The 27,992-nt window shown below is 35.6% G+C and overlaps 1 protein-coding gene across 2 annotated transcripts in view; it reads left to right on the forward strand.

Annotated features, from left to right (window-relative positions):
* Positions 1 to 27,992, forward strand: part of EPHA3 (EPH receptor A3) — a 378,318-nt gene that overhangs the window by 233,241 nt on the left and 117,085 nt on the right. For both annotated transcript variants that reach the window (XM_047722433.1, XM_047722443.1), the window contains exons 4-5: positions 11,813 to 11,968; positions 12,662 to 12,997. In XM_047722433.1, coding sequence (XP_047578389.1) covers positions 11,813 to 11,968; positions 12,662 to 12,997 — 492 coding nt within the window. The remainder of the gene's footprint in view (positions 1 to 11,812; positions 11,969 to 12,661; positions 12,998 to 27,992) is intronic.

Below are 27,992 nucleotides of genomic sequence, written 5' to 3' on the forward strand. Positions count from 1 at the left end.
TTCCTCTTAGATGAATTTAACTTAATTTAATCTTATCCTTTTTATTCAATGATCTGTCTCCCAAGTCAAATGTAAAGTTATGAATAATAAAGTCTAACTACGCAGGAACAAAAACGATTGCCTCTATATTTAGAAATTAACCTCTTTAAGGAATTCAAACCTGGTCTTTTTACTTACTTCTTTTTAAAAATATTTATTTATTTATTAGAGAGAGAGAGCTTGAGCAGGGGAAGGGGCAGAGGGAGAGAAAGAATCCTATATAGACTTTACACCCAGAGCCCAACTTGCTCTCACCACACTGAGATCATGACCTGAATCAAAATCAAGAGTCAGACACTAAACGGACTCACCCACCCAGGTGCCCGACTCCTTTTTATTTTAATAACACCATTAAATACTATGATCTATTGCTGTGTCTTCTGCCCATGAGATTCTTTTCTATATTTTGAGAAATTTATTTCTACCTTAATTAAGGAGAGATATTTTGTATTTTTGACATATATTTTAGAATAGACATATGCATGTGAAACCTCACAGTGACTTTTTTTCTTTGAAAACCTCATATTCTTATTCAAGGAGAAAAATAATTTTTTCTTGAATAGGATGGAAATAATTTTAAGTAAAATTAAAATATATAGATATGCTATTTGATACAGTTATGAACATTTATGTCTTCCCTAACAGTTTCAGAATACATGATTGGTTGAAATTTTTATGAAACACTTATTTGACTAATGGTTTTGTTGATCCCATGGGCATCTATTTATGGACTTCTATTTGCTTTTTATGTTTCCTTTGTAAAGTTCTTTCTTACCCATTTAGAGAATGAAATTTCAGCATATGTTGAGTAGAAATCCCCTTTTTATCTTGGAATAAAGATTTACCATAAACATATATATAGATGAAAAAAGAGACCTCAGAATTACAGTAATTCATTTTCTCTATGTTATCTTACAAATGTTAGCCATGAAGGTATTCAAAGCCAATACTGGATACTTCTAATTACACACTTCTTGTTGGTAATATTTTGTGATCATAAGATGAATACTTAACGTATAAATGACACATTATAGGTTTCTTTTATTTATTTATTTTTAAGATTTTACTTATTTATTTGACAGACAACAAAAGTAGGCAGAGAGGCAGGCAGAGGGTGAGGAAGCAACAGGCTCCCTGCTGAGCCCAGAGCCCGATGTGAGGCCCGATCCCAGGACTCTGAGATCATGATCTGAGCTGAAGGCAGACGCTTAACCGACTGAGACACCCAGTGCCCTTATAGGTTTCTTTTAAATGCATCACTTTTTGACCACAATGTTATCAGTAATTTTAATAAATTTCACAAGATAAAAATGGGATAGAAAGCTGATAGGATCATAAGATGTGTTAAAATAAAAATTTGAAAGTTGCAAAGGTGTTTCTTCAGGATAAAAATAGACATTATTTTAAACTTATCTAGAAAGTAAAGCAAATCTAAAGGACTTCTGATAAAATATAATGATGTCACCAGTTTTCAAATTCTAGGTGGTGATCTTCTCTTTTGGAGAGTGGATAATTAACTGTGTAACTAAGATGGCAAATATTTTTGCACTGTCTCTTGCAGCATCCATAGAATTCTTTTTTCTTTTTTTTTTTCCTCTGAGTTTTCTACCTTTTATAGGTTTTCTTTAAAATCCTGGTTTTTAAAAATTGTGCTATTTTCTGTTTAAATGTTCCCAAGTGAGGTATAGTTACTTGAGATCAGAAGTGTGAAATTCACATTAGTGGGGCTATTGACATTTGCAGTCAACAATAATTTTCCTCCATGTTGGATTTTTTTTTTTAAGATTTTTATTTATTTATTTGACAGATAGAGATCACAAGTAGACGGAGAGGCAGGCAGAGAGAGAGAGAGAGAGAGAGAGAGGGAAGCAGGCTCCCTGCTGAGCAGAGAGCCCGATGCGGGACTCGATCCCAAGACCCTGAGATCATGACCTGAGCCGAAGGCAGCGGCTTAACCCACTGAGCCACCCAGGCGCCCTATGTTGGATTTTTATTTATTTATTTATTTATTTATTTATTTATTTTTAAAGATTTTATTTATTTATTTGACAGAGAGAGATCACAAGTAGACAGAAAGGCAGGCAGAGAGAGAGAGAGAGAGAGGGAAGCAGGCTCCCTGCTGAGCAGAGAGCCCGATGCGGGACTCGATCCCAGGACCCTGAGATCATGACCTGAGCCGAAGGCAGCGGCTTAACCCACTGAGCCACCCAGGCGCCCCTGGATTTTTTAAAAAAGAGAAGAGAGGAAAAAGAAAATACCTAGAGCAGTATAATAGAAACAAGAACTAGTAAAAACCACAGTGAAAATGTGTGCGAGGGTGTGTGTGTGTGTGCGTGTGTGTAGTAAAGTAAGAGTAATTTCAATGTATAAATCTAAACCGCACATAGTATGCATAGTTAGTTTCTTACTTTCACGACATGTACCTAAAGCTCAAATTATACCACACACACACACACACACATGCACACACACACACACATAGTGTTCATTGATTGAAGTGTTGTGATATTTTTGTGTGTACGTGCTACAGCCTTTTCGCTTCTAAAACCCCTTTAGTTTTTGTTTGTCATTAGATAAGTGATAACATTAATAAGAAAATTAAAAACAGGGTTACATGTTTATTATTTTTTCCTGCTTTTTACCCATAAAAATAGCATGAACATCTTTCTGTATGAGACGTCAACTCCATCAGATAAATGTATGAACACATCATAATTTATTTGTGAAAATGTATGAATATGGGATAACTTAACCACCTTCCTAATTTGAGATATTCTTTCTAATTTGTCAATATCATAAGTATATCTTTACATATATAAATACACACAGGAGCTAATTGGTTTTTGTGCATTTACAGGCAATAGATCCTTTGGAGATCACATCTAAGGTTTTCATGATTTGTGTCTCAAACTCCTACTCTGGGTGATTACAAATCTATTATGGAACTTCTATTTTAAAATTAGTTTATAAACGTAAGTATTGGACTGGTGATCTCCCTGTGCTCTAGTTACAGTTCCAGTGCAGCCTGGAAAATGCTCATCTATAGTAATTCTTAAACATAGAAGTGATTTACCTTCTCCAAAACCCCTTCCTAGGAATAGTTTTTCTTAGACATTCCAGTGCTACTCTGATTTACAGAAGACTTCTGGCACTATCCTGAAAGTCTTTTCTGGGCTCTCTCTCAGTATGCCTTGAGTATAGATTTGGGCCCTTTGCATTTTACATTCACCATAATAAAACCCCATAAAAATGACTTTCTCTTTCATAATCATCCCTCCTTTTCCTCTCTTTTAGTATTTACCTATTTGTTATATACATAGTACTCCTATGAATTTGTAAACTTAGTTAATGGGTCTCATCTCTGGGCATTGATAATTAAGAACAGAAAAGCTCAAATAAGTGCCACTCTGAGGATCCACAGTTCTCCCCTGAAAGTGGAAGACAACGGAAAAGCTGGCCAAATGCGACAATCTGCAGGATGGGGGCTGTTTTCGTATTCTCTTTGGGGCCAGTGTGCATTGGACATATTTCAGGTCTACTGGCACCTGTCTTGCTAAATCTGATGGAACAACAACAAACACAATAAAGTCTTGTTACTAAGCTATCTTTGAGCCACACCAGATTGTGATTGATTCTGTTGTGTTTAATGGTGTGGTGGCATTTTGCCTTAGGCCTTTATTGAACAGTGGAAGGAACAGAAGAAGGAAACACTTGATCACTTTGTAAATGCTGCACATTGCAGGCAGGGTTTAATGACTGAACGGAGCCACTTCCAGTGTATTGAAATCCTTCGGCCTTGCCTCAAAGCATTGTACCTCTATTCAAATGGCAAAGAATAGAATTCCTGTAAGATTGTGGAGAGCAGCTCATTTTGGGAATAAACAGTTGCTTTGACCTTGTACCGGCAAATAGACCCTGTCAGGTCTGGAATTGCAAGGCCAGGAAATCATCTGTTTAGTCAGTGCTGGTTCTGGTCATTAGTTTGTGTTTATGGCTGGGAATTGATAATATAGCCCTGTGTCTATGGAGCTAAAGTCTGAATACTAAATGGGACCTATTTACCAACAGCTTTATTTTTTAATTTAAAGTTAATTCAAATTGAAATGAGCCTTTTAACCCTTAATTAGGACCATGTTTTCTCTTAAAAGTCAACCACATTAGTCAACTGGAGACAAAATTCACTTTGCAATTGAAAGGCTGTCTACTTTCTTTCAACAGTAGCCACCATGGTTTACTAAGTGCATTTGTTTTCCTTTCACTATGGTAACTTTACCCATTCTCTGTATCAGCGTAGCTCAAACCCATCAATTATGACTTGGAGGAAAGTATGCTATGTGCTTTGGGAATAAGGCCAAGATTCTATCTTGAAGCCTTTTTATAATTATTATTCATTGTATACACAGTGCTCATAATACTCTCTATTTCATACTTTTTCTTTGTTATTTTCCAAAGCTGATAGTTGGATTTTTTTAACGCACCTATTGACCTGTAGTATTTAGTTCCTGTTTTATTGTTACCTCTTCATAAATATGGAATCAGCAGATTCCCAAAATATTTTTCATTCATTCACTACAAATTGGTATTATTTTGTCTTCCTTCTCTTATTTTATTCACATTTTTTAGTGTTCTCAATAGCAGATTAACATTTGGCAAGGACTTTATCATTTTTGTACTACTGTGGCCCAACTTGGATTCTTCAATAAGTTTTGGGGTTTGCTCAATAAGTGAGCAAGCATATTCTCACTAACTCAGCGCTTAGAATAGAGGAACTAAAATGTAGATTAGTAAGGAAAGACAAAAACTCATGGCAGACTAGAAGTCTGCCTCTAGTAGACAGAAGAAGAGAAATGTATTCTCTTTTAAACTTTATTTTCAATCTTGTGCCTATTTCCCTTGTCATAAAAAAAGAAAAAATTGGGGTGCCTGGGTGGTTCAGTGGGTTAAACCTCTGCCTTCAGCTCAGGTCATGATCTCAGGGTCCCGGGATTGAGCCCCGCATTGGGCTCTCTGCTCAGCAGGGAGTCTGCTTCCCTCTCTCTCTGCCTGCCTCTCTGTCTACTTGTGATCTCTGTCTATCAAATAAATAAAATTTCAAAAAAAAAACAGGAAAAATTTTTTCTTACATTTTACAAAATTAAAGAGAATATCGTATTTTAATTTTTGTTCATTCCCTTAAGATTTTCAAAATTTTAAACATCCTACTCCATCTGAACCGGACGTAAGATCAAATATGGTTTTATTGTGTTATTTGTTAAGATGAAACTATGAAATAGGGAATTATTTGTTTGGTGGTCAATTTATTTTTCAACCCCTTCAATCATGAAATCAACATGTCCTTTGAATACATACCACTTTGATACGGAAAAACACTGAAAAGAGTAAAAATCTGTCATTTCTTTTTCAAGAATATTTCTTTTAAGTCAGAAGAGAATCTCTTTTCTTTGTCTTGTTGCTCTATGTGATTTTATAATTTCAGTGGCAAATTTTAATCCTTAAAGCAGTGAGGAAAGTGAAGTACTTCAATCTACTTATTACAACCTAGAAAGTTCTAGGAATCCTACAAATCTTGGTACACAAAGTATTAACCTTTTGAAGTGTTAATGTGAAGAGTTTTTAGAGATAAGTTAGTCAATGCCCATCACTTGACAAATGAAAAAATAGAAGTGTAGGGACTAAAATTGGGTTCAAGTTACTCATTCACTTCAAAATGTATCTCATCAAGTGATAGGTGCTGAACAATGTGCTAGACACTCTGCATACAAAATGAATAGGAAATAAGTCTTATCTCTATAACGCTTAGGGTCTAACCTGAGAACATACTGTAATTACTACAAATGGAACTTGAGACTTACTGATAGAAAAGGAAATCACTATCCCAAGGACATAATTAGAATTTGTATACTCTTAGCCAGTGCCTTTGGGATAATACCCATTTACCAGAAAAGATTAGATCCTAACCTGAATTTTCTCTTCCTAGTCCAGTGCTCTTCCTGTAAAATACTGACAACAACTTGAAGTCTTGGGATTAAAAGAAGAGAAATGAAAGAATTTCTTGATGAAAATGACATTAAAATGTCATATTGAAATTGATCTTAGCACTCACATTTTCAAGCAAGGAGATCCATTTCTAAAATAGACATGCCATATGGATTTGATCTTTTTAAAGCTAGGATTGCAGCTTTTATCACTTTAAGACTGGACACAATAAAGTGTCTAGGTCATTTTGGAGATTAATACATATTTGTCTGAGGAAAATGAATTTTAAAAATCCAAATGTTGTATAAACAACTCTCATTACTTAGTAAATTTATGCTGATATCTAGTAGGGTTTGAGGAAGTGACACCTCTGGCTTTTAATGATTATTAATTTAGACTCATGGCTCCCCTTACTTAGATTCATCAACACAAAATCAAAGATAAGAGCTCCTGCCACATTTAACTACTTCAAAAATCTTCATTAAAGCAGGGGAATAAAACATTTCTGGGACCACAAAAACTAGGGTGGTAATTTGTCTCCACTCAAATGATATGAAACTGTGTAATTACTCTTTTGTTTTATTACCCTGGGATTGAAATCTGTGAGTAATCTAACCAGTGTTTGAGAATAACATATATACCAGGTTACCTGAAGAAATCTGTAAATCAGAATTCTGTCATTCTGCCAGTAGTTTCGAATATGTATGTATCCACCTTAGTTGAATATTGCTTTAGTAGCTTGCCTGAACCACGGAAGGCCTTAACTATATAGCATATATTGTTTGTTTGCTTTGTTTTGTTTTGTTTAATTTTAAAACTTAAAACTGGATAAATCTTAATTAGTATCCATTCTGTCCACTCTTTTTTCCGTGATGTTCTGTAGTAAGTTGACTAAGATTTCCCTTGAGCAATGAAAGGAAGAAAAACATTACTCTCTACTCCTTTACCTGATTTTTTTTATGCTAAACCTTCTTAGTCCCTGAAATACTACTTGAACGAAAGAAATGTGCTAATTATTTTATCACTAGTTTTGCATTCAAAGAGAAAGGAGGTGCTCTCAAATTACAATCATTGCTTTTATTACTATAAGCAAGATACTAAAACACAGGTATTTATGCTTCTTAGAGGTAAAGGATCAAATTCTTCCAAGAGGAATTTTTTGAAAGTTGAAGACGGTATAATAGGTATATAGGTATTTAAGCACAAATTGATTGACTGCAAGGAAGAGAGAGAAGAGAGATTATTTATTGATGGGAAAAATTTGAAAGTAAGAATGCTATATAAAGAATTTCTCCTTATGAATTTAAGGAGTGTTTCCTATCAGTATAATTTTATTAATGAATATAAATTATTCAGTCATATTCTCAAATTTGTTGGACAATTTTAGCAGAAAATTTAAAGATCCTGCTTGTAGAAAGAAAGGAAAAAAAAAACCCACATACCGTGAGTTGTGCTATTCCTGACTTTAACAGCTCTGCCCTTCCAACAAAAAACACTTGCCCATCTCCCCATAACACTTATAGACATCAAATAGAAAATCCTAGAGAATCATGAGAAAACATTACCCTTTGTGATAAATTTTCTTACTAAGAGTAGATGACGAAAGACTTGCATTTGTTTAATTAAATAAGTTTTAAATGACTGTTCTTCAATGTCATAACAACAGCTTAGAATTAGTAGGAAAATAATTCATGGATCTAGAGAGTTATTTGTTTTCAGTAAGTGATTTATATAAAATTAACAGCGGGAAAATCTCTTTTTTTAGATTATTGAATTCTTCATTATCTTGGGGCATGCTACTTTTTCTGTTTGCCCATTCTGTAAAATGAACAGATTCATATCTGCCCCAATGATTTCAATACAATTGTTGTGAGATTCAATTGAGATGGTACCTATGAAAGTTTTTCAGAAAGAGTAAAGAAGTCTACACAATTTAGGGTGTTGCTATTGAATCTATTATTGGACTCTGTATGGTTGTAATTTCATAAATATTAACAAATTGGAGAAGTAGAGCCGATCACCTGACTACCACCGGAAGAGGCAGAGTAGGGGGGCTGTCCCAGTTGTGTGTCACCTGAAGTCCCGGACTTCTGGGTCCTCAGACGGACTGTATACCGACTGGCCAAAGTGATTTATTAGGATCTTTTTAGCTCCATTAGCTTGTAATTCTATTAGTTCCTCTCAACTGCATTCTCTGCTTGTCTCCCATCCTTTAGAAATACTTTCCGCTGTAGAGATGAAGAATTTGCCCATGGCGACTTAAACAAATAGGGTGTTATGTTTCTGACATTATAAGAAATCCTGAGAGGGGCGCCTGGGTGGCTCAGTGGGTTAAGCCGCTGCCTTTGGCTCGGGTCATGATCTCAGGGTCCTGGGATCGAGCCCCGCGTCGGGCTCTCTGCTCAGCAGGGAGCCTGCTTCCTCCTCTCTCTCTGCCTGCCTCTCTGCCTGCTTGTGATCTCTCTGTCAAATAAATAAAGAAATCCTGAGAGAGGTGCTAGTTAAATCAGGTGCAGGTTATACATCTAATTTTCTTGGCCTTTAACTTATTGTCACATGTAAACCATTATGCAGAGAATCAATGCTGGAATAATGTAGGTAGAGTGGCTTCTGTTACATTTGGACCATCTCCTGCGGGGGGGGGGGGGGGGGGGTATTTCAAAGACTTTCATCAGATTTCTGTTTGCATCTTTTTGCCCATCTTTTAGCCATCATTTGGGCCATCCATAACTATTTGCAATCATATCTGTGTAAAGGAGTACTCAGCAGACTGTGATTCTAAACAAAATCAAAATTCTATCAGCAAGCTGAAATCAGGGTTAGGTGTTTACTATGTGACCAACAGTAACCATCATGTTCCTCTACTTAATAGTTTCTCTTTTCCTGTTCGTATTTGTGTATTTAATTATGCTACTTACAGGCCAGCTTTTACTATATTTTCCAATCTTTCTCAAATGAGATTCCTTCTGTGTAGCTCCTTCCAACAGCTCAGTCAAAATGGAATGCTCGCTCCTTGTGGCCTATGTTAAATGTCTGTTGCCGCCTTGTTATTGCAAGGCCCTTTTAAGATAGACAGAATTAGGGGCATTTGTATCTTCAAGGCTAACAGAAAGCCTGAACAAGAGTAAATAAATGATTGCCAAGAATTTGTTAAACTGAATGTGCGTGTGTCTACCTACCTTTTACTAGTATTGTATCTAAGGTTATCGAATCAGATTTAGAGAAAATCAAGTTACTAGTTTGAATCACATTCTTAACTTCTAGGTTGATTTACTCTAGCTACTTTGAAGTTATTATTAGAAGTCCTGTGTTGTAGCTAAGAAGTGATTATATGACTGTCTTGTCTTTTCCTTAAATATCACAGAGTATAGCCATTTATAATATTAACAAAAAGTCATTGAGTGTTTAGTGAATACCTTTATGCTAAATGTTGTAGAAGCCATAAAAACCTCCAATAAAAACATGCAGATAAGCTTACCAGCAACCAAAAAACAAAGTAGACGCCAACACTGCAACTCTATCTTTTAAAGACTCAGTATTGCTCTCTTGCAAATTTAAAGGCGCTCAATGAGCTAAACTGAAACCAGAAGTTAAGTGTTTATACTTTACATCATTTTCCCCTGAGGCAATATGACATGAGATATGAGTGGTGGTTTCTAACCTGTGCTCAAGAACAATGTTCAAAAGTTTATAATCCTAATCCGTGTTTGGTTAGGGCAATAGAATTTATCTGTGTGGCTCTCAATGTGGCACCAAAATTTGTTTGATTTAGGTAATCCGAATGCAGCCATTCTTGATAGAAACTAGAAAACAGCAAGACTAGATTAACGAATGCTATCATCTTTAGTTATTGTAATCATGGGTCTTAATAGTAGATTTCCCTTGGCAGTGTATTTTTTAAGAAACATTCAGTAGGAAGACCCACTGTTATGGATATAATGTGTCACCTTTCAAAATGCATTTAATGATTATGAAAGTTAACATTTGTCCACACAGGTTTACTTGCATGCAAATAACCTATTATTCACAATATGAAGTTGATGAAGGAAAATTCCGAGATTCAATGATAAAGGCAATCTATAGAGTATATTCTCTATGTCAGTGTTTAAGTCATCAAATCTCAATGTAGCATCGACACTGAGTTTTAGAGATTTAAGAAATCATTAACTTCCAAAGATAATCTGGAGGAAATTTAAAAAATTTAGAGCCTGAATTGAATCCTCAAAACAATGTCAGGAGACTTCTTGCAGGATTTTCACGGTGATTTCAGTTCCCAATTTAATTCTCATATTGGATCACATGAAACATTACAGCATTTTGAATTTAATATACAGATTAAGCAAAACTAATATAGTAGAGGCATATTTCTGTTAAAGCAGTAAATATATGAAGAATGTTAAAGGGGCAGCTGAAATCAATACTTCATCACGAGTTAATTGGACTTAAAGAAATGTCATTCAGAGATGTCTAGAAAAAAAGATGACACTCTTACTTAAAAAGCTTTACTCTGGGCACCTGGGTGGCTCAGTTGGTTAAACCACTGCGTTTGGCTCTGGTCATGATCCCGGAGTCCCACATCCGGCTCTCAGCTGTGCGGGAAGTCTGCTTCTCTCTCTGACCTTTTCCCCTCTCATGCTCTCTCATGCTCTCTTTTACTCTCTCTCCCTCTCTGTCAAATAAATACATAAAATCTTTTTAAAAAATTAAAAAAAAAAAAAAGCTTTAATTTTGGAGAACCTGGGTAGTTCGGTTGGTTAAGCAGCCCACTCTTAACTTCAGCTCAGGTCATGATCTTGGTGTCTCTCACTAAAATAAATAAATATATTTTTTAAAGATTTTATTTATTTGAGAGAGAGAGAACAGGAGCACAAGGAGGGCAAAAGAGGAAGAGCAGAGGGGGAAGAGGACTCCCCGCTGAGCAGAGTAGGGAGCCCTTCCTGGCTCCATTCCAGGACCCCAGGATCATGACTTGAACCAAAGACAGATGCTTAACGAACTGAGCCACCCAGGTGCCCCTAAAATAAATAAATCTTAATAAAAAAAAAACAAACCCAACTTTAATCTAGTAACAATTCACAAGTAGATCAGTTTAAATAGAAATTATACCTCCCATGTATTTGAGATACAGACAAGGAACTATACTGAAATAGAAATTACACCTCACTATGTTTTTGAGATTCAAACAAGGAAATACATTAAAATCTCAGTTTAAGCCATTGCTATAGAAGTTAAGGAACAACACTGTCAAGGCAGAAAAAAAAAAAAAAAAAAAACAACACAGCTCCTGGGAACCACGCATCAAGAATCTTAAAATAACAAAGCCACGATTTCTTCCTTCAGTTGCTTACAATTGTGGAGATGGAGTTGTACACACAGAAACTCATAAAAACCGAGCGAGTATGTAGTGCAGGGCTAACTGCAGTACAGAAAGTGTACACATTGCATCATGTTTTAAAAGGGGATGGCTACATGATGACATGGCTTTGCTGTATTTTCTCCACAAATAGTTCAATGCCAAGGAAAGCTGTGAAAACATGAGCTGGAAATTTCCTCACACTCTGGTGCCAAAATAATCTAAATCTTCGGGGGTTTTTTCCCCTTAACATTTGGTGTAAATTCAAATGTATATGTGGAGAAACGACACTGGGCCACATTATTTGCTTCTGTAAGTTCTGAGGGGGGGTGGATTGTTATTCATAATGAATGTATACCCTAACATTCTGAAATCTGTTTTACATATTTTCAAAAATACATTTTCAAAATTATCTCAGAATTTAAAAGAGCCATTTTGTTGTAGCTTGCCGACCAGGTTTCTACAAGGCTGCGGATGGTAATATGAAATGTGCCAAGTGCCCACCCCACAGTTCTACTCACGAAGATGGTTCAGTGAACTGCAGGTGTGAGAATAATTACTTCCGAGCAGACAAAGACCCTCCATCCATGGCTTGTACCCGTGAGTAGTTTTGCTGCAACCCATGCCTCCATGTTTGTTTTATTTTTAATTCTTGTTATTGCACTTTTTTATTCTTTTTTTTTTTTTTTAAGCATTTGGCCCATTTCCTTCCATTATCCATGTGCAAGTTGAAAGCTTTCTCTGCTTCACTCTCCATGCTTGGCTCACCACAAATGCAACATTTATCACGCAAAATGAATTAGTTTTTAAAGCACTTCCTGCAACAGGACCCCCAGAAAGAAAGAGAATTTTCTTTATCTTGGTTTAGATCTTGTATTACATTTGACAGAATAGGGGAGGTTATAGTCATGGGATTTGTGTTTTTACATTTCTATTCCCTCTTGTTATGTGTTGGTCATAGGTCATAGGGAAAAAGGACTAAGATTTATAAAACTAATAGTAAAGTTTTCATAACTATTCACGAGGGCATTGAATTTAGTAGTAAATTCCCTTGTTGGACTATGTGAATACATCTTCAACTTGAATCAAAACTCCCCCGTTCATGGCTTAGGGAGGACAGTGCTCTTGAATCCATGTGTCTATAATCTCATGGATCCTCTAAGGACGAATTAAAAGTATATAATAGAGACAAGATGGTTATTTACCTCTTTCAGTTCCATTGTAAATTATTTATTTCCCTTGTAGTAGAAAACAGAAGTGAGGCTCATTAATCTTTGTTGAACTACTTTGCAGGACCTCCATCTGCACCAAGAAATGTTATCTCTAATATAAACGAGACCTCGGTCATCCTGGACTGGAGTTGGCCCCTGGACACAGGAGGCCGGAAAGATGTTACCTTCAACATCATATGTAAAAAATGTGGGTGGAATATAAAACAGTGTGAGCCATGCAGCCCAAATGTCCGCTTCCTCCCTCGACAGTTTGGACTCACCAACACCACAGTGACAGTGACAGACCTCCTGGCACATACTAACTACACCTTTGAGATCGATGCCATTAATGGGGTGTCAGAGCTGAGCTCGCCACCAAGACAGGTCGCTGCAGTCAGCATCACGACCAACCAGGCTGGTGAGTACATCCTGGAGGCTTCCTACTCCTGCCATCTCCGAGCCAAGTAATGGTTTTGACAGAGGGAGTGGAAAAAAGGGTGAGAAAACAATTTTTTAGAAAGACCCCCAGAATTTTCTTTTCGGTCACATTTAGACAGTTATGCTACATTGAATAACTCAATTTAATTCTTTAAGTTGGAATAATCATATTTTTTTAGATAATTTTAAACTGGTTTAATCCATTGCTTTTCAGTAGGGAATCTTTAAATAATTGGAATACTGGAGATGGTACTTGTGGGCCTCCTTGACACATTTTGATATTCCAAAGAACTTAACAGACATTGAAACATAGCTTGCAAAAGGTTATGCAGAATACTTAAAACTAGAAATACCTTTATCTATGTTATAATTATATCATATTTTTATATCATTATTCAGCTATTTTATGCTCCTCAGTAGCTCTGAGTGTTATTTGCGGAGATTATTCTCTGATTAATAAAAAAATAAAATAAATCCATTTTATTTGATAGATATAATTTGTACTTAAAATTCAAAGGAACTTGTGGAGAAGTGTAGTGAAAAGAGGTCTTAGTGAAGAACAGTTGAAATCACTGATCTAAAAATTTGCAAATATAAATTACTTTTATATTTTCCACTGACAATCTTTTTCTAATTGAAACAAAATGCTACATTGGCAGGTTGTAAGACAATGCCCTTTAATAGGAAATGGAAAAATTAAATAATAAGCAAACTTCTCACCTTTCTTTGTCTTTACATCCACAACATTTCTGTTCTCTTTACTATTAGTAAATCTTGTTCTTTCAATCACCCCTTAAATCTTCTCTGTGTTTTCTCCTTCTCTGGTAATTCTTGACTATGGCTTTTGTGTTTTTGTTTTGTTTTTTAAGCAGTGAGGAGTCCAAAATTATTTATGGAATTTCAATTGTGATTCTCTCAAACATATGGAAAGGTCATACTTGACAAAGTCTACACATGTGACACACAAGTGGTGCCCCTTTGAGATAAGGTGATCACAGTGTTTCCATTATTGATAACTGTGATGAATGAGAAATAAACGTTTTCTTTTGTAGGCAGCAAAGCCTGTGCAAAGTTAAGCTGATGCTCATTGTATAAAATTGTTGCTTTAAGATACTGTAATTAAGGATACTACCTTCCAAGCAGCTCAAGACAGAAATATCATTGATCGTTTATATGGAAATAAATAATGGAGTCAAAGGGGGAGAAAAGGAAGAGACAGAATGTGCCCTGAGAATGCTTCAACTAGAACTACAGATTCTTGGGTCTGCTCCCAGGTGGGTTCACCTTGGAGCTGGAAGTCAGGATGGAGAGTCAACTTTGCCTCTTACCTGCATGTGGCTTGAATTTGGAAGCCCCTCTGCTGTCTCATGGGACTCGCCCTTTGCTCTGAGGTAGCAGGAGGTGTACTAAATGGCATTGGGGAAGGTAAAGAGAGCTGATTAAATTCTCTCTTTGGCTGGGAAAAGTCTTAGAGCAGCAGCCAAAAAACTAGGTAAAAGACAACACTTTCGTTTCACTTGGCAGGCTCAGGAAGATCAGTTAAATCACCAAAGTTGCACAGTTAAGAGCTGTCACCCAGGGCTAATATTCCATAAATATGCATCAGAATGAGTCTGCTCGTGGTTAAAATTTTGCACCACTTCTATACTAGTTCAAAGTAGTTCTAACTACTTCTGCAGGTGAGTTACACAAATAGCTCTGTATTGGTTCATTTCTCAGGTACCCTGGGTAGCCTGCTAAACCCAGTGTCTCAGCTCTACTTGTCCTCTCCCATAATTTGGCAACCAAAGGATAAATGCTGGCATAAGGCAGGGGGTGGGGGGAAGTCTTTGCAGTCCTGCACTGGAACTCCTCCTTTTTGAGGGGACCTTGTCCCTGCTATGTGATTAATAGGTATTTTGATTATTATCCCTGGTAGAGTCCATGTGCAGACGTCTCCCTATCTGATTTCACACCTCTCTTTTTTTCCTACTTTGCTTCTGCTCGCCTATGCTGATGGAACTCTTACACTTTTACATCCTCTCTTGGTGATAAGTAAACTTTATTTGTGGAAAAGCCATGACTTTTAAATGAAGTGTGCTGTGTCATTATTTTAATCTGGTTTACTGAATCTGTACTTTTCCCCACCGGAATCTAGATCCCAGACCAAACAACATATGTTTTGCTTCGCTTCAGTTAATGGTATTTAAACTTCATAACTGATAGTATTTAAAAATTTGTAACTTAGGTTTACTTAACTGTCTTCCATGAGAGAAAGAGATGAGTAATGCTGTTGCTATATATTGCATGATTACAGCTTCTCATATTCAGTGAACACAGGGATTTTAAGAAATTATAATTATGTGGCACATGGCTTTCCCAAATCCTACATTTCATGCTGATTTACTACCTTGTTTAAAATAGGAGCATCAATCTGTGTTATAATTATCTCCCAAGTCAAACAGCAACGTATAAAAACAAGCAAGAGCTCCTTATTTCCTATCTTATCATTGGCCTCTGGCTTTCTGACAATGCATTTATCAGGAAACTAATAGTTCCAGATATATACAGTGAATGAATTGAGGTAAGGGCAACCAAGAGCAGGCCAAGACATTAAAAAATTAATGGGGTTGATGCTTTGGCCCTCCCAGTTACAAATCACGAGGTAAGACAAATTTGACAGGGATGATATCAGTTACTCTCTCTAACCCCACTATCATTTTTGTAAAAAATTACAATTTGTCTACACTATGCACCACTAAGCACTTTATATATTTATTTCAGGGTGTCTGTATCATTCCATGTGCCTGGGGTGATAAAGGTCTTTGTTCCATCTTCAAATCCCCACAGTAAGATATATAACCAAGATTAGGAGCAATGCCATTTCTCCAGGGAGTGTTTCTTTGTTTTGCTTTATTTTTGTTCTTGTGAAGGTTAATGGACTGGTAGCCTTGAAAAATGAGCTCCTACCACTAGAAAGATATGGTTGTGACAGATATGATGCCATGGTGTTTAAATTCCTCCTAGGCTTTCTATCTTTGACAAGGATATAAAGGAGGAACGTGAATGTGTCCCATTTAATTTAGTTTCTGAGATTGAGTTTGTTGATTTTTCGCTTGATTATATTGTAAAAGCCTTGAGATGACCACATGATAAGCCACCTTCTAAATTGTAGAGGATTATGTTGTAAATTCGGATATTTGTTCAATACTTTCACATAGTATGCCAGTGAGATCAAAAGCATGGACTCTACATAAAGATTGTATCTATCTGTGAATCTGACAAACATGTTCAGAAGGAATTGCAGATTGTGGAAAAAAATCTGTAAAGTTATAACTTGGTGTAAATTGTGACTTCTTGTTTTCTTCCCTGAATGAGTGTATTTACTTCTCAGTTCTGGAAATAATCATTCCACTAGTGGACTGTCGGTCTCAGTTTATTCTCAACCTCCATGCTAGCAGCTGCCCACTCTTCACTATCCTATAACATGTGATGATCTTAGTCTAAAATAGGGAGCACTAATAGAGACTTTAGGGCCTTTTGGTTCTGAGGTTCACCCACCCCCATTTTACAGCTGGAAAAACTGTGATCCCAGAGGCCTTTTCAACATTTCATCAAGAGATCAAACTTTTCATTTATGTCTCCCAACTCCAATTCCATTCTTCTATCCTCAAATTCTTTCTGTCATCCTGTGATTCATGCCATGTGGCTACAAAAATAAATGCTTAGCCATGGAGACAGAGAGGGAGATTGTTGGAACATTTTCTCTAACTTATGCCATCCCTAGTAAATTTGGTCCTTACTTCTCAGTTATCTGTCAAAGAGTTTCTTAGAGTGTTCTGTGCTCGACCGTCCTTATCATCTCTACTCTTCAGCAAACCGAATCTCAACCTTCATGCCCTCATTCTCCACAGATGATTTTCCCTCTGGGATACTGTGATTTATAATAAGAAATAATACATTTGGTCTTCGTCCCAGTTCAGGACATAATGCTCCTAAAACCCCTGGAATTTCTTAAGTGATGAGAGTAATAAAGGTATATTTTGTTATTCATAATAACCCCCTCCAAGCAGGTCTGCATTTATGTTAATGAATCAGCTTTTGGAAAACCCCTAAGGATGGGGTCTGATTGCCAGAGGAACCAAACCCTGTGATTAGAAGGATGAAACTTTCAGGTTCCCTATTCCCCACCCCCAACTCCAGGAATAGGGAGAGGGGCTAGAGATGGAGTTAAATCACGAGTGGCCAATGATATAATCATTCTTGTCTATATAATGAAGCCTCCCTAAAAGCCCAAAAGTTGGGATTTAGGAAGGTTCTGGGTTGGTGTTCTGTTGGTGAACACATACAGGTGCTGGTAGATGACGTGACTGGAAAGAAGGGGGAAGCTCTGTGCCTCTTCTGCTACACCTTGCCCTACACATCTCACCCATCTGGCTCTTCCTGAGTTGTATCTTTTCATAAGAAGCTGGTAATCTAGTAACAAAAATGTTTCCTGGGGTTGCCTGGGTATCTCAGTGGGTTAAAGCCTCTGCCTTCCACTCAGGTCATGATCCCAGGGTCCTAGGGATTGAACCCCGCATTGGGCTCTTTGCTTGGCGGGGAGCCTGCTTCCGCCCCTCTCTCTCTGTCTGCCTCTCTGCCTACTTGTGATCTCTGTCTGTCAAATAAATAAATAAAATATTTAAAAAAAATGTTTCCTGCATTCCATGAGCTACTATAACAAATTAATTGGACCCAAGGAGAAAGTAGTGGGAATCTCTGATTGATAGCTGGTGGGAAAGAATCACAGATACCAATCTGGATTTGAGATTAGCAGCTGAAAGGAGGGCAGGGGCACAGCCCTTAACTTGTGGGTCCAATGCTAATTCCAGGTAGATACTATCAGAATTGAATTCAGTTGTAGGAGACCCAGCTCATGGGTCAGAATTGCAAGGTGTGTGTTCCACATTTAGTAACCAGAAGGGAAATGTTTTGTGAGTTGAGTGTTGAGATTAGAGGAGACACAGCACGGTATTTTGTCTCCTCTTACATTGTCCTCACTTTCAAGACCATAAAGGTTAAGAGGAAAAAGAAAATACTACTCCCCACTACCCCAAACCTGCCTTCTTTAAGTCTAATTTTCTCGCTTTGTACTTATTTTCACTGATTCCAGAATTTTTATAGAATGTACTCTCAAGCAAATTTCCTTCTACTCTAACACCTTCAGCATGCACGCTCCTGCCTCTTTTTCTTTGCCTTTTGGGCAATTGTTTAGGTTTTCCTTCTCTTAGAGGAAGTTACAAAGAATGAAATAACAGAAGCAGCAATAATAATATTCACATAAGTGTGTGATCTTCAAGATTTCATCTTATTTTTCCTCCTAATTTTCAGACTAAGATAACACACACACATACACACACACACACACACACACATTTTGTAGTGTAACCCTTACTTCTTTTGTTCTCTCATTCATATTAAGGTTTGATTTCTGCCCTCGTGTGACAGAAAGTCCTTCAATAATTTCCTATTTGTATCTTTATGCTAAAGTGTTAGGAAGAATATAAATTTCATGAAGCTGTGAATCTTCTCTGATGTTCGCATTTGTATTTCTCAGACATAGAACAATGCCTTCCAGCACCTTGTAATCACTCAAATGTTTATTGAATGAATGATTGCTCAATGGAAATTTTCATCATTCAAAATTAAATATATTCTCCCTCAAACAACTTTCTTTCCTTATTTTTTCTTCCTCTTTGCCAAGATAACCATCATTTCCCTAGTTCACCAGATCCTAATCTAATACTTGGAAGCATCTTTGGTTCGTCTTTTACATATAAGAAGTTGTTACATGCTACTGATTTTTCCTTTCAGTTGTTTTAGATCCTCACACTTTGTTCACTATACTTAATGTCAATTTCTAAAATTCCTGGTTATAGCATTTATAAGTAAATGATGTGATGAATTGTAATAGTCCTCTTTTAATTATGTTGAGATTCCAAGATAAAAAGTAGGAATTTGAATAAAAATATTTTACTTCTTAGCAACTTCTTTCCACTGAGATATGTGTAAAAAGTGTTAAGAGGTCAACAAATATGTTTGAATGCCTCTTTTACCTGCATGCCATATGTGCCCAAGCCATGCAGGAATTTGCAATCTAAGTATAGAATTAAAAACAATATATATGAGGGGGTGCCTAGGTGACTTAGTCAGTTACACGTCTGCCTTTGGCTCAGGTCATGATCCTCGGGTCCTGGAAATGAAGCCCACATCTGGCTCCCTGCTCAGCTCAGAGCCTGCTTCTCCATCTGCCACCCATCCCCCCTGCCCATGCCTGTGCTCGTTCATGTGCTCTCTCTCTGAAATAAATAAATAAAATCTTTTTAAAAAGCAATATATATGAAACAAACAAATATACATAAGACACTATGTAATTAAATTAGTTTGAAATTTTGGGGAAACATTTGAAGAAGAATTAAATGTACTTTGAAAAATAGAAATAAAGCAAATAGACGTAAAAAGAAGTATGTATATCATATCACAATATTGGAGCTGAGTTTCCTGAAGGCTAGGCTGAAAGGAAGAAATTGATCTTGTTTAAGGGGTAACAAGAACTCAGGTTGCATAGTCAAGGAAGACCAAGCAACCTGAATGTTACATAATGGAATGTTGGCTAGAGATAAACACTTCGAGTGGAGGAGTAACTTCGTTCAATTTGTGTTTTAAGAAGAAGTATTGAAAAGAGGAGAGAATAAAGTCAATGAATAAAATTCTTGGCATTTGAGTGACTTAATTATAATGAAAGTATGAAATAAATAACATCATTGGACTTATATGAGTATTAACATTATCTGTAATTATTATTTTCAAGTCTAACATGGCATTTTTAAAACTTTCGAGCCATAAATCCAACCCCCCAAAAATAGTTTTTTGGGACTTGAACCTTTTTCTACTTGGATTCCTGGTTGCCAGATTGTTGACATTGAGTTACTACCATCAGTCCTAGAATTTTTGCACTAACTAGCCTTAGTTTGACACTTAGGTAAATGCCATCCTATTTCTCTCAATTTATGTTAGTTGAGAGAGATGTCTCTCCATTCTCTGGGTCCTAGTATTGCTCTAGTATTTCCATTTTCAATATCTCCCCAATCTGATTTTTTTTTTGCTCCAAGCATGCACATTTTTAATATTTTTTTCTAGTTCCATTTAAACTTACTTTTTCTCTATGAACATTATCGTGACCTTGATTCTTACCTAGAGTGAATGGAACTTTCCCTCCTCTTTCAATTTATCCTACTAGAGTTCTGCATGTAGGTGTATAATTTCTATCATAAGATGTGATTTGTCCATTAGTAGAAAAAGAAACAGATATCTAATACATCTTAAATAAACAATACATCCTTTAAAAAAATGAATCCTAGAACTATCAGTTCCTTTTGGCTAAGTTTAGAATCTACTCTGATTTTTTACATTGATAAGACAATATTTCTAAATCTTCTATATTTCTGATTTTGAAATATGTTTACTCTATCCTCCTTGTTCTGCTGTAATTTAGGAACAGAATATATGGATATGATATTGGAACATCTCATGTCAAAGATAGCTAGCTGGTCAGTCTTTAGCGTTTCTGAGGAAGCAAATGTTTCAGTACAAAGGTAGAAAAGGCACAAAGCTGTGTCTGTTATTAAAATATGAACACATATTGGTGTAGTCTCTATAGAAATATATGCTGTCACATAATTATGTAGACTGAAAGTAAAGTAGATACCAGAAGAATTTGCATTAATTCTTCCAGAACATGGAGGAAGATGTTTTGCAACATCAGTGAAGTGAGTTAGAATGATAAAGTGTGATGAAAATCAACCACAAAATAGTGAGGTAAGATTCCAGTAATGCACTATGATGAATCCTGCCCTCCTTATTTCACTAGTATGATTAACAAGCCCTGAAAATGGAAATCTCACCCTTTTATTTCTCTCAGGGAACAAGTGAGGCCCAAGTCAGGCTCAGAGATTATGAGTGAATATATACATTATAATTTTCCTGGTGCATTTTATTTGTGTGATAATTTAGCTTCTTCCTTTCTGATTTGAAATTGAGGCAGATACCTGTGCATCTAGGAATATCACTCTGCAGTGATATGTCCTCATGTGTCTGAAGGCTTCCACATTGTTTAACACATTAATGATGCCTTTCAGCCATCACGTCCTAGGATGGAGGCAGATTATAGATCTGCAGCAGGAGCTATAAGCTAAACAAAATCAGAACCATAGACTGTCCTCACAGTTATTCAGAACTTTTATGTGAACTTAAAGCCACAACTCTATGGAGAATAAGTAGATGAAGACGGGGGATTCCAGGATCCAAATTAAATTTCATCCCATCTTCATTTCTGATCCTTAGCACAACTACTATCAATGGAGCAGACAGGTGCCCGGAGGACTGTGCTTTTCTTTCTTGCTGGCTTCTCCTAAAGGGTGTTCACAAGAGTAGAGATATCAACAAGCAGCTGGAGGAGGAAATATGGTGTTAACTAAAGCATATAAATTCTAAGAAATAAATAACCATTTAATGTTAACTTGTGCCATCTTCACTGCATCTCTCCAAGAGCAAAAAATGCTTCTTTGACAACAGAAATCTTTATTGTTCTTATTTGCCCCCAACAGAATATTTTTAGTTTCAAAACATAGAAAAAACAATGATTTAACTTTTAAATGTGCTCTACCCTTTAAGAGTTAAATTAAACATGGAAGGTCCTTAGGGAATAATTGTAATATGTGCAAATCATTGAGAAATTGAGTAGATGAACATATCTAAAAGGAGAAGATGCTCTGTTCTCAGAAGCAAATGTTTTACTACCATTGGCCAGACTCTTTCATAACAAAATTTTTTCATAATAAACAAGTAATGCTGAAAAAAGAAATATATGAAGATGGTTATCATATTATTGTAATATCTTGACTGACTGGCATATAGATCATATGATACTTTTTTCTTTTAAAATCAAAATTTCACATGATTTGAGCAATGCTAACAAGAACTAGAAACCTGAATTGCCTTATTAAAGAGTTATTTATCCCAACCTTTCTTGTTAAAATCAAACAAAACCCCAAATTTCTAAAGTAGCTTTGAAAGATTGTGCTTACTATTAATCAATGCTACTATAAGAATATTTATCTTGGGGGCACCTGGGTGGCTAAGTCAGTTAGGTGTTCCACTCTTGGTTTCAGATCAGGTCATGATCTCCTGGGTCCTGAGATTGAGGAGCATTGAGCTCTGTGCTCAGCAGGGAGTTTGCTTGAAAATTCTCTCCCTCTGCCCCTCCCCCACTTGTTCCCATTCTCTCTCTCTAAAAAAAAAAAAAAAAACAACTCACAAATATTTAAAGATAAATAAATGAATAAATAGCATTTACCTTGAAGACTTGTTATGATCCAGAAATAATCTCTTATTGGTTTTTATTTTCATCTCATTAGGAAAACAATAATTATAACAAATCAAAAGAGAGAAAATCTTTGTTCACAATTTTGTCTAAGAACTAGCTTTAAAGGACAGGTTAAATGTCAGGGTAGGAGAGTTCTGGAATGGGTGTCCAAAAAGGCTCTCTGTGCTCCCAATCTGATCCTCTGAATGGGTCACTTATCATAGCTATTGTTTTATATTTTTAATAAAACATTTACTATATATTATTATATATTAAATACATTAATATGTATTATTATTATTTTTATGTTTTGAGGAATTTATTCCCAATTTTATTTAAAAAATGAATTAAGGCAGTTATTGGAATAAACTGGAGCCCTTGCATCCTTTCTGAAATAGATAAAATACTTCACACAGATTGTTGTGAGGAGTAAAAAAACGAGAGACAGCATAAGTAACCAAGGAAGTGCTTAATTAAAAAAGTCATTGTGCCCCATTTCCAGTATAATCATACCAATCTTGTTTTGTCTAGAGGGAAATAAAAACTGAAATAAAATATATATGAATAAATATTAAAACATGAGGTCAAGGGGCGCCTGGTGGCTCAGTGGGTTAAAGCCTCTGCCTTCGGCCCAGGTCATGATCCCAGGGTCCTGGGATCGAGCCCTGCATGGGGCTCTCTGCTCCGCAGGGAGCCTGCTTCCTCCTTCTCTCTGCCTGCCTCTCTGCTTACTTGTGATCTCTCTCTGTCAAATAAATAAATAAAATCTTAAAAAAAAAAAAAAACATGAGGTCAAGTTCTGAAATATTCTATTTGATGTGATTGGTTTAGGCCCCAGTTCTTTCAAAATTATAATTCATCCGTGTAATGTGGAACAACATCTCTGTGTGTGTATATATGTGTGTGTGTGTGTGTGTGTGTATGCATATATATATACATATCATACATATGTATACACACACACACACACACACACACACACACATATATACAACCTATGTATATATAGGCTTTGAGCTAGCGCTGAGGTGTTCCTGTGAAGGTCTAATCAAAACGTGTAATAGGCAGTTGGATATATTGGTCTATTCTGCTGAGACTTGAGCAAGGACAAGACCCAAGAACATCCATAAAATAAAGGGGTGTGTGGAGTGCCTGGGTGGTTGAATCAGTTATCTGTCTGACTTTTGTTATCAGGTCAGACCTTGATCTCAGTGTTGTGAGTTGAAGCCCTGCATTGGGCTCCATGCTAGGTGTGGAGCCTACTTAAAAAATTAATTAATTAATTAATTAATTAACTAAAGGGATAGGTAAGAATAATAAAATGATAGTCAAGCGAAGAATGTCCATAATGATTAAAGAAAAGAAATGGGCAGAGGTATAGGAAGAAATCAATGACAAAATAATATTATTTTTTTAAGTTTTAAATTCCAGCTAGTTAACAACATAGCGTGTTTGTATCCCTTTGACTTAGTGTTTTTCTGATATTTGAGTAAACACCCAGTAGTGCAAGTGCTGGACCATAACTTTTTAAGGAACCCTTATAACCTTTTCCATTGTAGACCCACCAGTTTGCATGCCCATAAACAGTTCAAGAGGGTTCCTTTCTCTCCAACACCTGTTGTTTCTTGTGTTGTTGATTTTAGCCAGTCTGACAGTTGTGAGGTAACATCTCATTGTAGTTTTGATTTGCATTTCCCTGGTGGTAAGTGATGATGAGCATCTTTTCATGCATCTGTTGGCCATCTGTATGTCTTCTCTGGAGAAATGTCTTTTCATCTTTTTAAATTGGATTATTTGTTTTTTGGGTGTGGAGATTTTTAAGTTCTTTACATATTTTGGATACTAACACTTTACCAATCTATTATTGGTAAATATCTTCTCCCATTCAGTATGTTGCTTTTTAATTTTGTTGATTATTTCCTTTGCTGTGCAGAAGCTTTCTATTTTGATAAAGTTCAGATAGTTTATTTTTGCTTTTAATTCTCTTGCCTTAGGAGACATATCTAGAAAAAAGTGTTGTTATGGTCAGTGTCAGGGAGATGACTGCCTGTGTTCTCTTCTAGGATTTTGATGGTTTCCTGTCTTACATTTAGGTCTTTAGCTCATTTTGAATTTATTTTTGTGAATGGTGTAAGAAAGTGGTCCAGTTTTATTCTTTTGCACGTTGCTGTCCAGTTTTCCCAACAGTTTCTTTTTCCCATTGAATATTTATCCTGTTTTGACAAAGACTAATTGACTATATAGTTGTGGATTCATTTCTGGGTTTTCTATTTTGTTCTACTGATCTGAGTGTCTATTTTGTACCAGTACCATACTGCTTTGATCACTATAGCTTTGTAATATAATATAATATAATATAATATAATATAATATAATATAATATAATATATACAATACAGCTTTGTAATATAAGTCCAGAATTGTGATGCAATTAAGCACAATTAAGATTGCTTTGGTTATTCAGGGACTTCTGTGGTTCCATACAAATTTTAAGATTGTTTGTTCTAGCTCTGTGAAAATGTGGTTGATATTTTGATAGGATTTATATTAAATGTGTAGATTGCTTTGGCTAATGCAGACATTTTAACATTTCTAATCCATGAGCATGGAATGTCTTTCCATTTCTTTGCATCATCTTGAATTTCTTTATCTATGTTATAGTTTTCAGAGTATAGATCTTTCCTGTCTTTGGTTAAGTTTCTTCCTAGGTATCTCATTATTTTTGGTGTAATTGTAAATGGAATCAGTTCCTTGCTTTCTCTTTCTGCTGCTTCATCACCATTGTATAGAAATGCAACAGAAATGCAATGTACATTGATTTTTGTATACTGCAAATTTACTGAATTCGTTTATCAGTTCTAGCAGTTTCTTGGTGGAGTCTGTCAGGATTTCTATATATAGTGTCATCATCTGCAAACAGTGAGTTTTACTTCTTCCTTTGTAGTTTAGATGCCTTTTATTTCTTTTTGTTGTCTGATTTTTGTGGCTAGGGCTTCCAGTCCTGTGTTGAATAAAAGTGGCAAGAGTAAAGATCCTTCTTTTTCCTGACCTTTGGGAAAAATCTCTCAGTTTTTCCCCATTAAGAATGATGTTAGCTGTGGGCTTTTCATATATGGTCTTTGCTATGTTGAGCTACATTCCCACTAAACCTACTTTGTTGAGGGTTTTTATCATAAGTAGATGCTGTGCTTTGTTTAATGCTTTTTCTGTATCTATCAAAATGGTTATATGTTTCTCATCCTTTTCCTTGTTGATGTGCTGTATAGTGTTGATTGATTGGCAAATATTAACCATCCTCACAACACAGGAATGAATCTCATTTGATCATGGTGAATTATTTTTTAATGCATTGTTGGATTTGGTTTGCTAGTATTTTGTTGAGGATTTTTGCATCTATGTTCATCAGAGGTATTGACATGCAGTTCTCGCTCTCTCTCTCTCTCTTTTTTTTTTTTTTTTTTTTTTTTTTTTTTTATGGTGTCTAACTGGTTTTGGTATCAGGGTAATGCCGGACTCAGAATGAATTTGGAACTTTTCTTTCTTTTTCTCTATGTTGAATATTTTGAGAATAAGTGTTAACTCTTTTTTAAATGTTTGGTAGAAATCACTTATGAAGCCAGCTGGCCCTGGACTTCTGTTTTTTGGGAGTTTTTTGATTACTAAGTCCATTTAATTGCTGGTAACCAATCTGTTTGAATTTTCTATTTCTTTCTGTTTCAGTTTTGGTAGTTTATATGTTTCTAGGAATTTATCCATTTCTCCTAGTTTGTCCATTGTATGGGCAGATAGTTTTTCATAACATTCTTTTATAATTGTTTGTATTTCTGTGGTGTTAACCGAGTAACAATCTCCTTTCTCATTTGTTGTTTTTTTTATATGAATCCTTCCTCTGACAAAAGAATATTTTAACAATCATTTCATATAGACTTAAAATAATAAAATTCTAACCAAAGAAACAATGTTGTGATGTGAAACAAAGATTTTGTGATTACTTAAAATACTGTAAGTAAGACTGAGAAGGACAAATACCACATGATTGCACTGGTATGTGGAATCTAAAAAACAAATGAATAAACAAATAAGCAAAAAAACAGAATAGAACTATAAACGCCAAGAACAAAGAAAGGGGCCAGGAGCATGAACAAAATGGTAAAAGGGGTGAGAGATTCAGATTTCCCAGTTATGGAATAAATAAATCATGGGAAAAAAAACACAGCATAAGGAATATAGTCAATGATATTATGATAGCAATGTATGGTGACAGATGGTAGCTATACTTGTGGTGATCCTAGCATAACATAGAGAAGTTGAAACACTGCTACGCTGTACACTTGAAACTAAAGTAATATTGTGTATCAACTATACTTAAAAAAAGGAAAAAAAAGGCCATAAGGAGGTTTGAGGAACTGTCCTTTAAGAATAAAGCTTAAAGGCAGTTCTCCATGATTCCTCAAAACCAGCTAGTTAGGAAAACAAAAATACACGTTATGAACTTTGACCTTGAGAAGTTCTGTGACTTCCTAAAACTTTGCAGCTTCTCCATGCCTATTACATATTAATCTGTTAAGAAATAAAAACAAATTCCTAAAAGGAAAAAAAGAAATTCAATTACTTAGGAAATGCTCATCTTTTATCATTAGAATATTAGTCGTTTCTTGAAGTACATTTCAATAAGTTTATTATATTTCCAAGAGAATATTTTAAATGCCAAAAATTATGCTCTCTACAGGTATTAAAGAAAAATGTTTTTCTTCATGTGCTTTTTATGTGTTTGTTTCATCTTATTTGCATACAGATTTTGAGCAAGTTTGTCCATCTTTTAACACCTGTGGAGGTTGTGTATATATCCTCTAAGGAATACTTATTACAGTTACGCAGATTTCCAATACACCAGGAAAAAGATTCTCTATTTCTGTTTCTTTGAGTAAGGCTTAATTTATTTTCCTTCTATATTAAAATGGTTTCAAAAAGATTTCTCATCACTGTAATCTGAAATACATTGCCTAATATGCCATTAACTCTCAGTAAAGAACTAAATTTTAGAACATAACATAGTTCTTTATTGATCTGAATTGATATGGTAGAAAAACTTAATCTAGTTGGAAATTTTTATTTCTGAATAGTTAAAAAAATAAATCCCATCAATCTTCCTTGAAATATGCACCCATTTTAAACTATTTTCATAAATTCTTATTATTGCAGCTAGAAGATAGATGTCCTTATTGAAGTCCTGATATGAAACAGCGAGATAAAGAATGAAGTTTTACAACTTGCTATTTATGTGTGTATGTGCATGTGTGTGTATATACAAAGCTCAAGAAGAATGTAGAGCTCAGAAAGAGTGAAATTATAAAATGTTCATAAAGTCTAACAGATCTGAGAGGAGAAAATCTCTTTTCTACTAAATTGATTAAATTTGGATATTTTTACTCTATCTTATCTATTAAATAAGGATTACCTCTACATTTGAGACAGGGTAAAAACGAGAACCAATGCCTGTAATATCTTGTATAATGCTTGCTACTATTAAGTGACCAACACTTGCTTGGTAGTTAGAATATTTAATGAACTTTTGGAGCATGAGCAAGAA

The sequence above is a fragment of the Lutra lutra genome, chromosome 1, assembly GCF_902655055.1.
Source record: "Lutra lutra chromosome 1, mLutLut1.2, whole genome shotgun sequence".
Classification (NCBI taxonomy): Eukaryota; Metazoa; Chordata; class Mammalia; order Carnivora; family Mustelidae; genus Lutra; species Lutra lutra.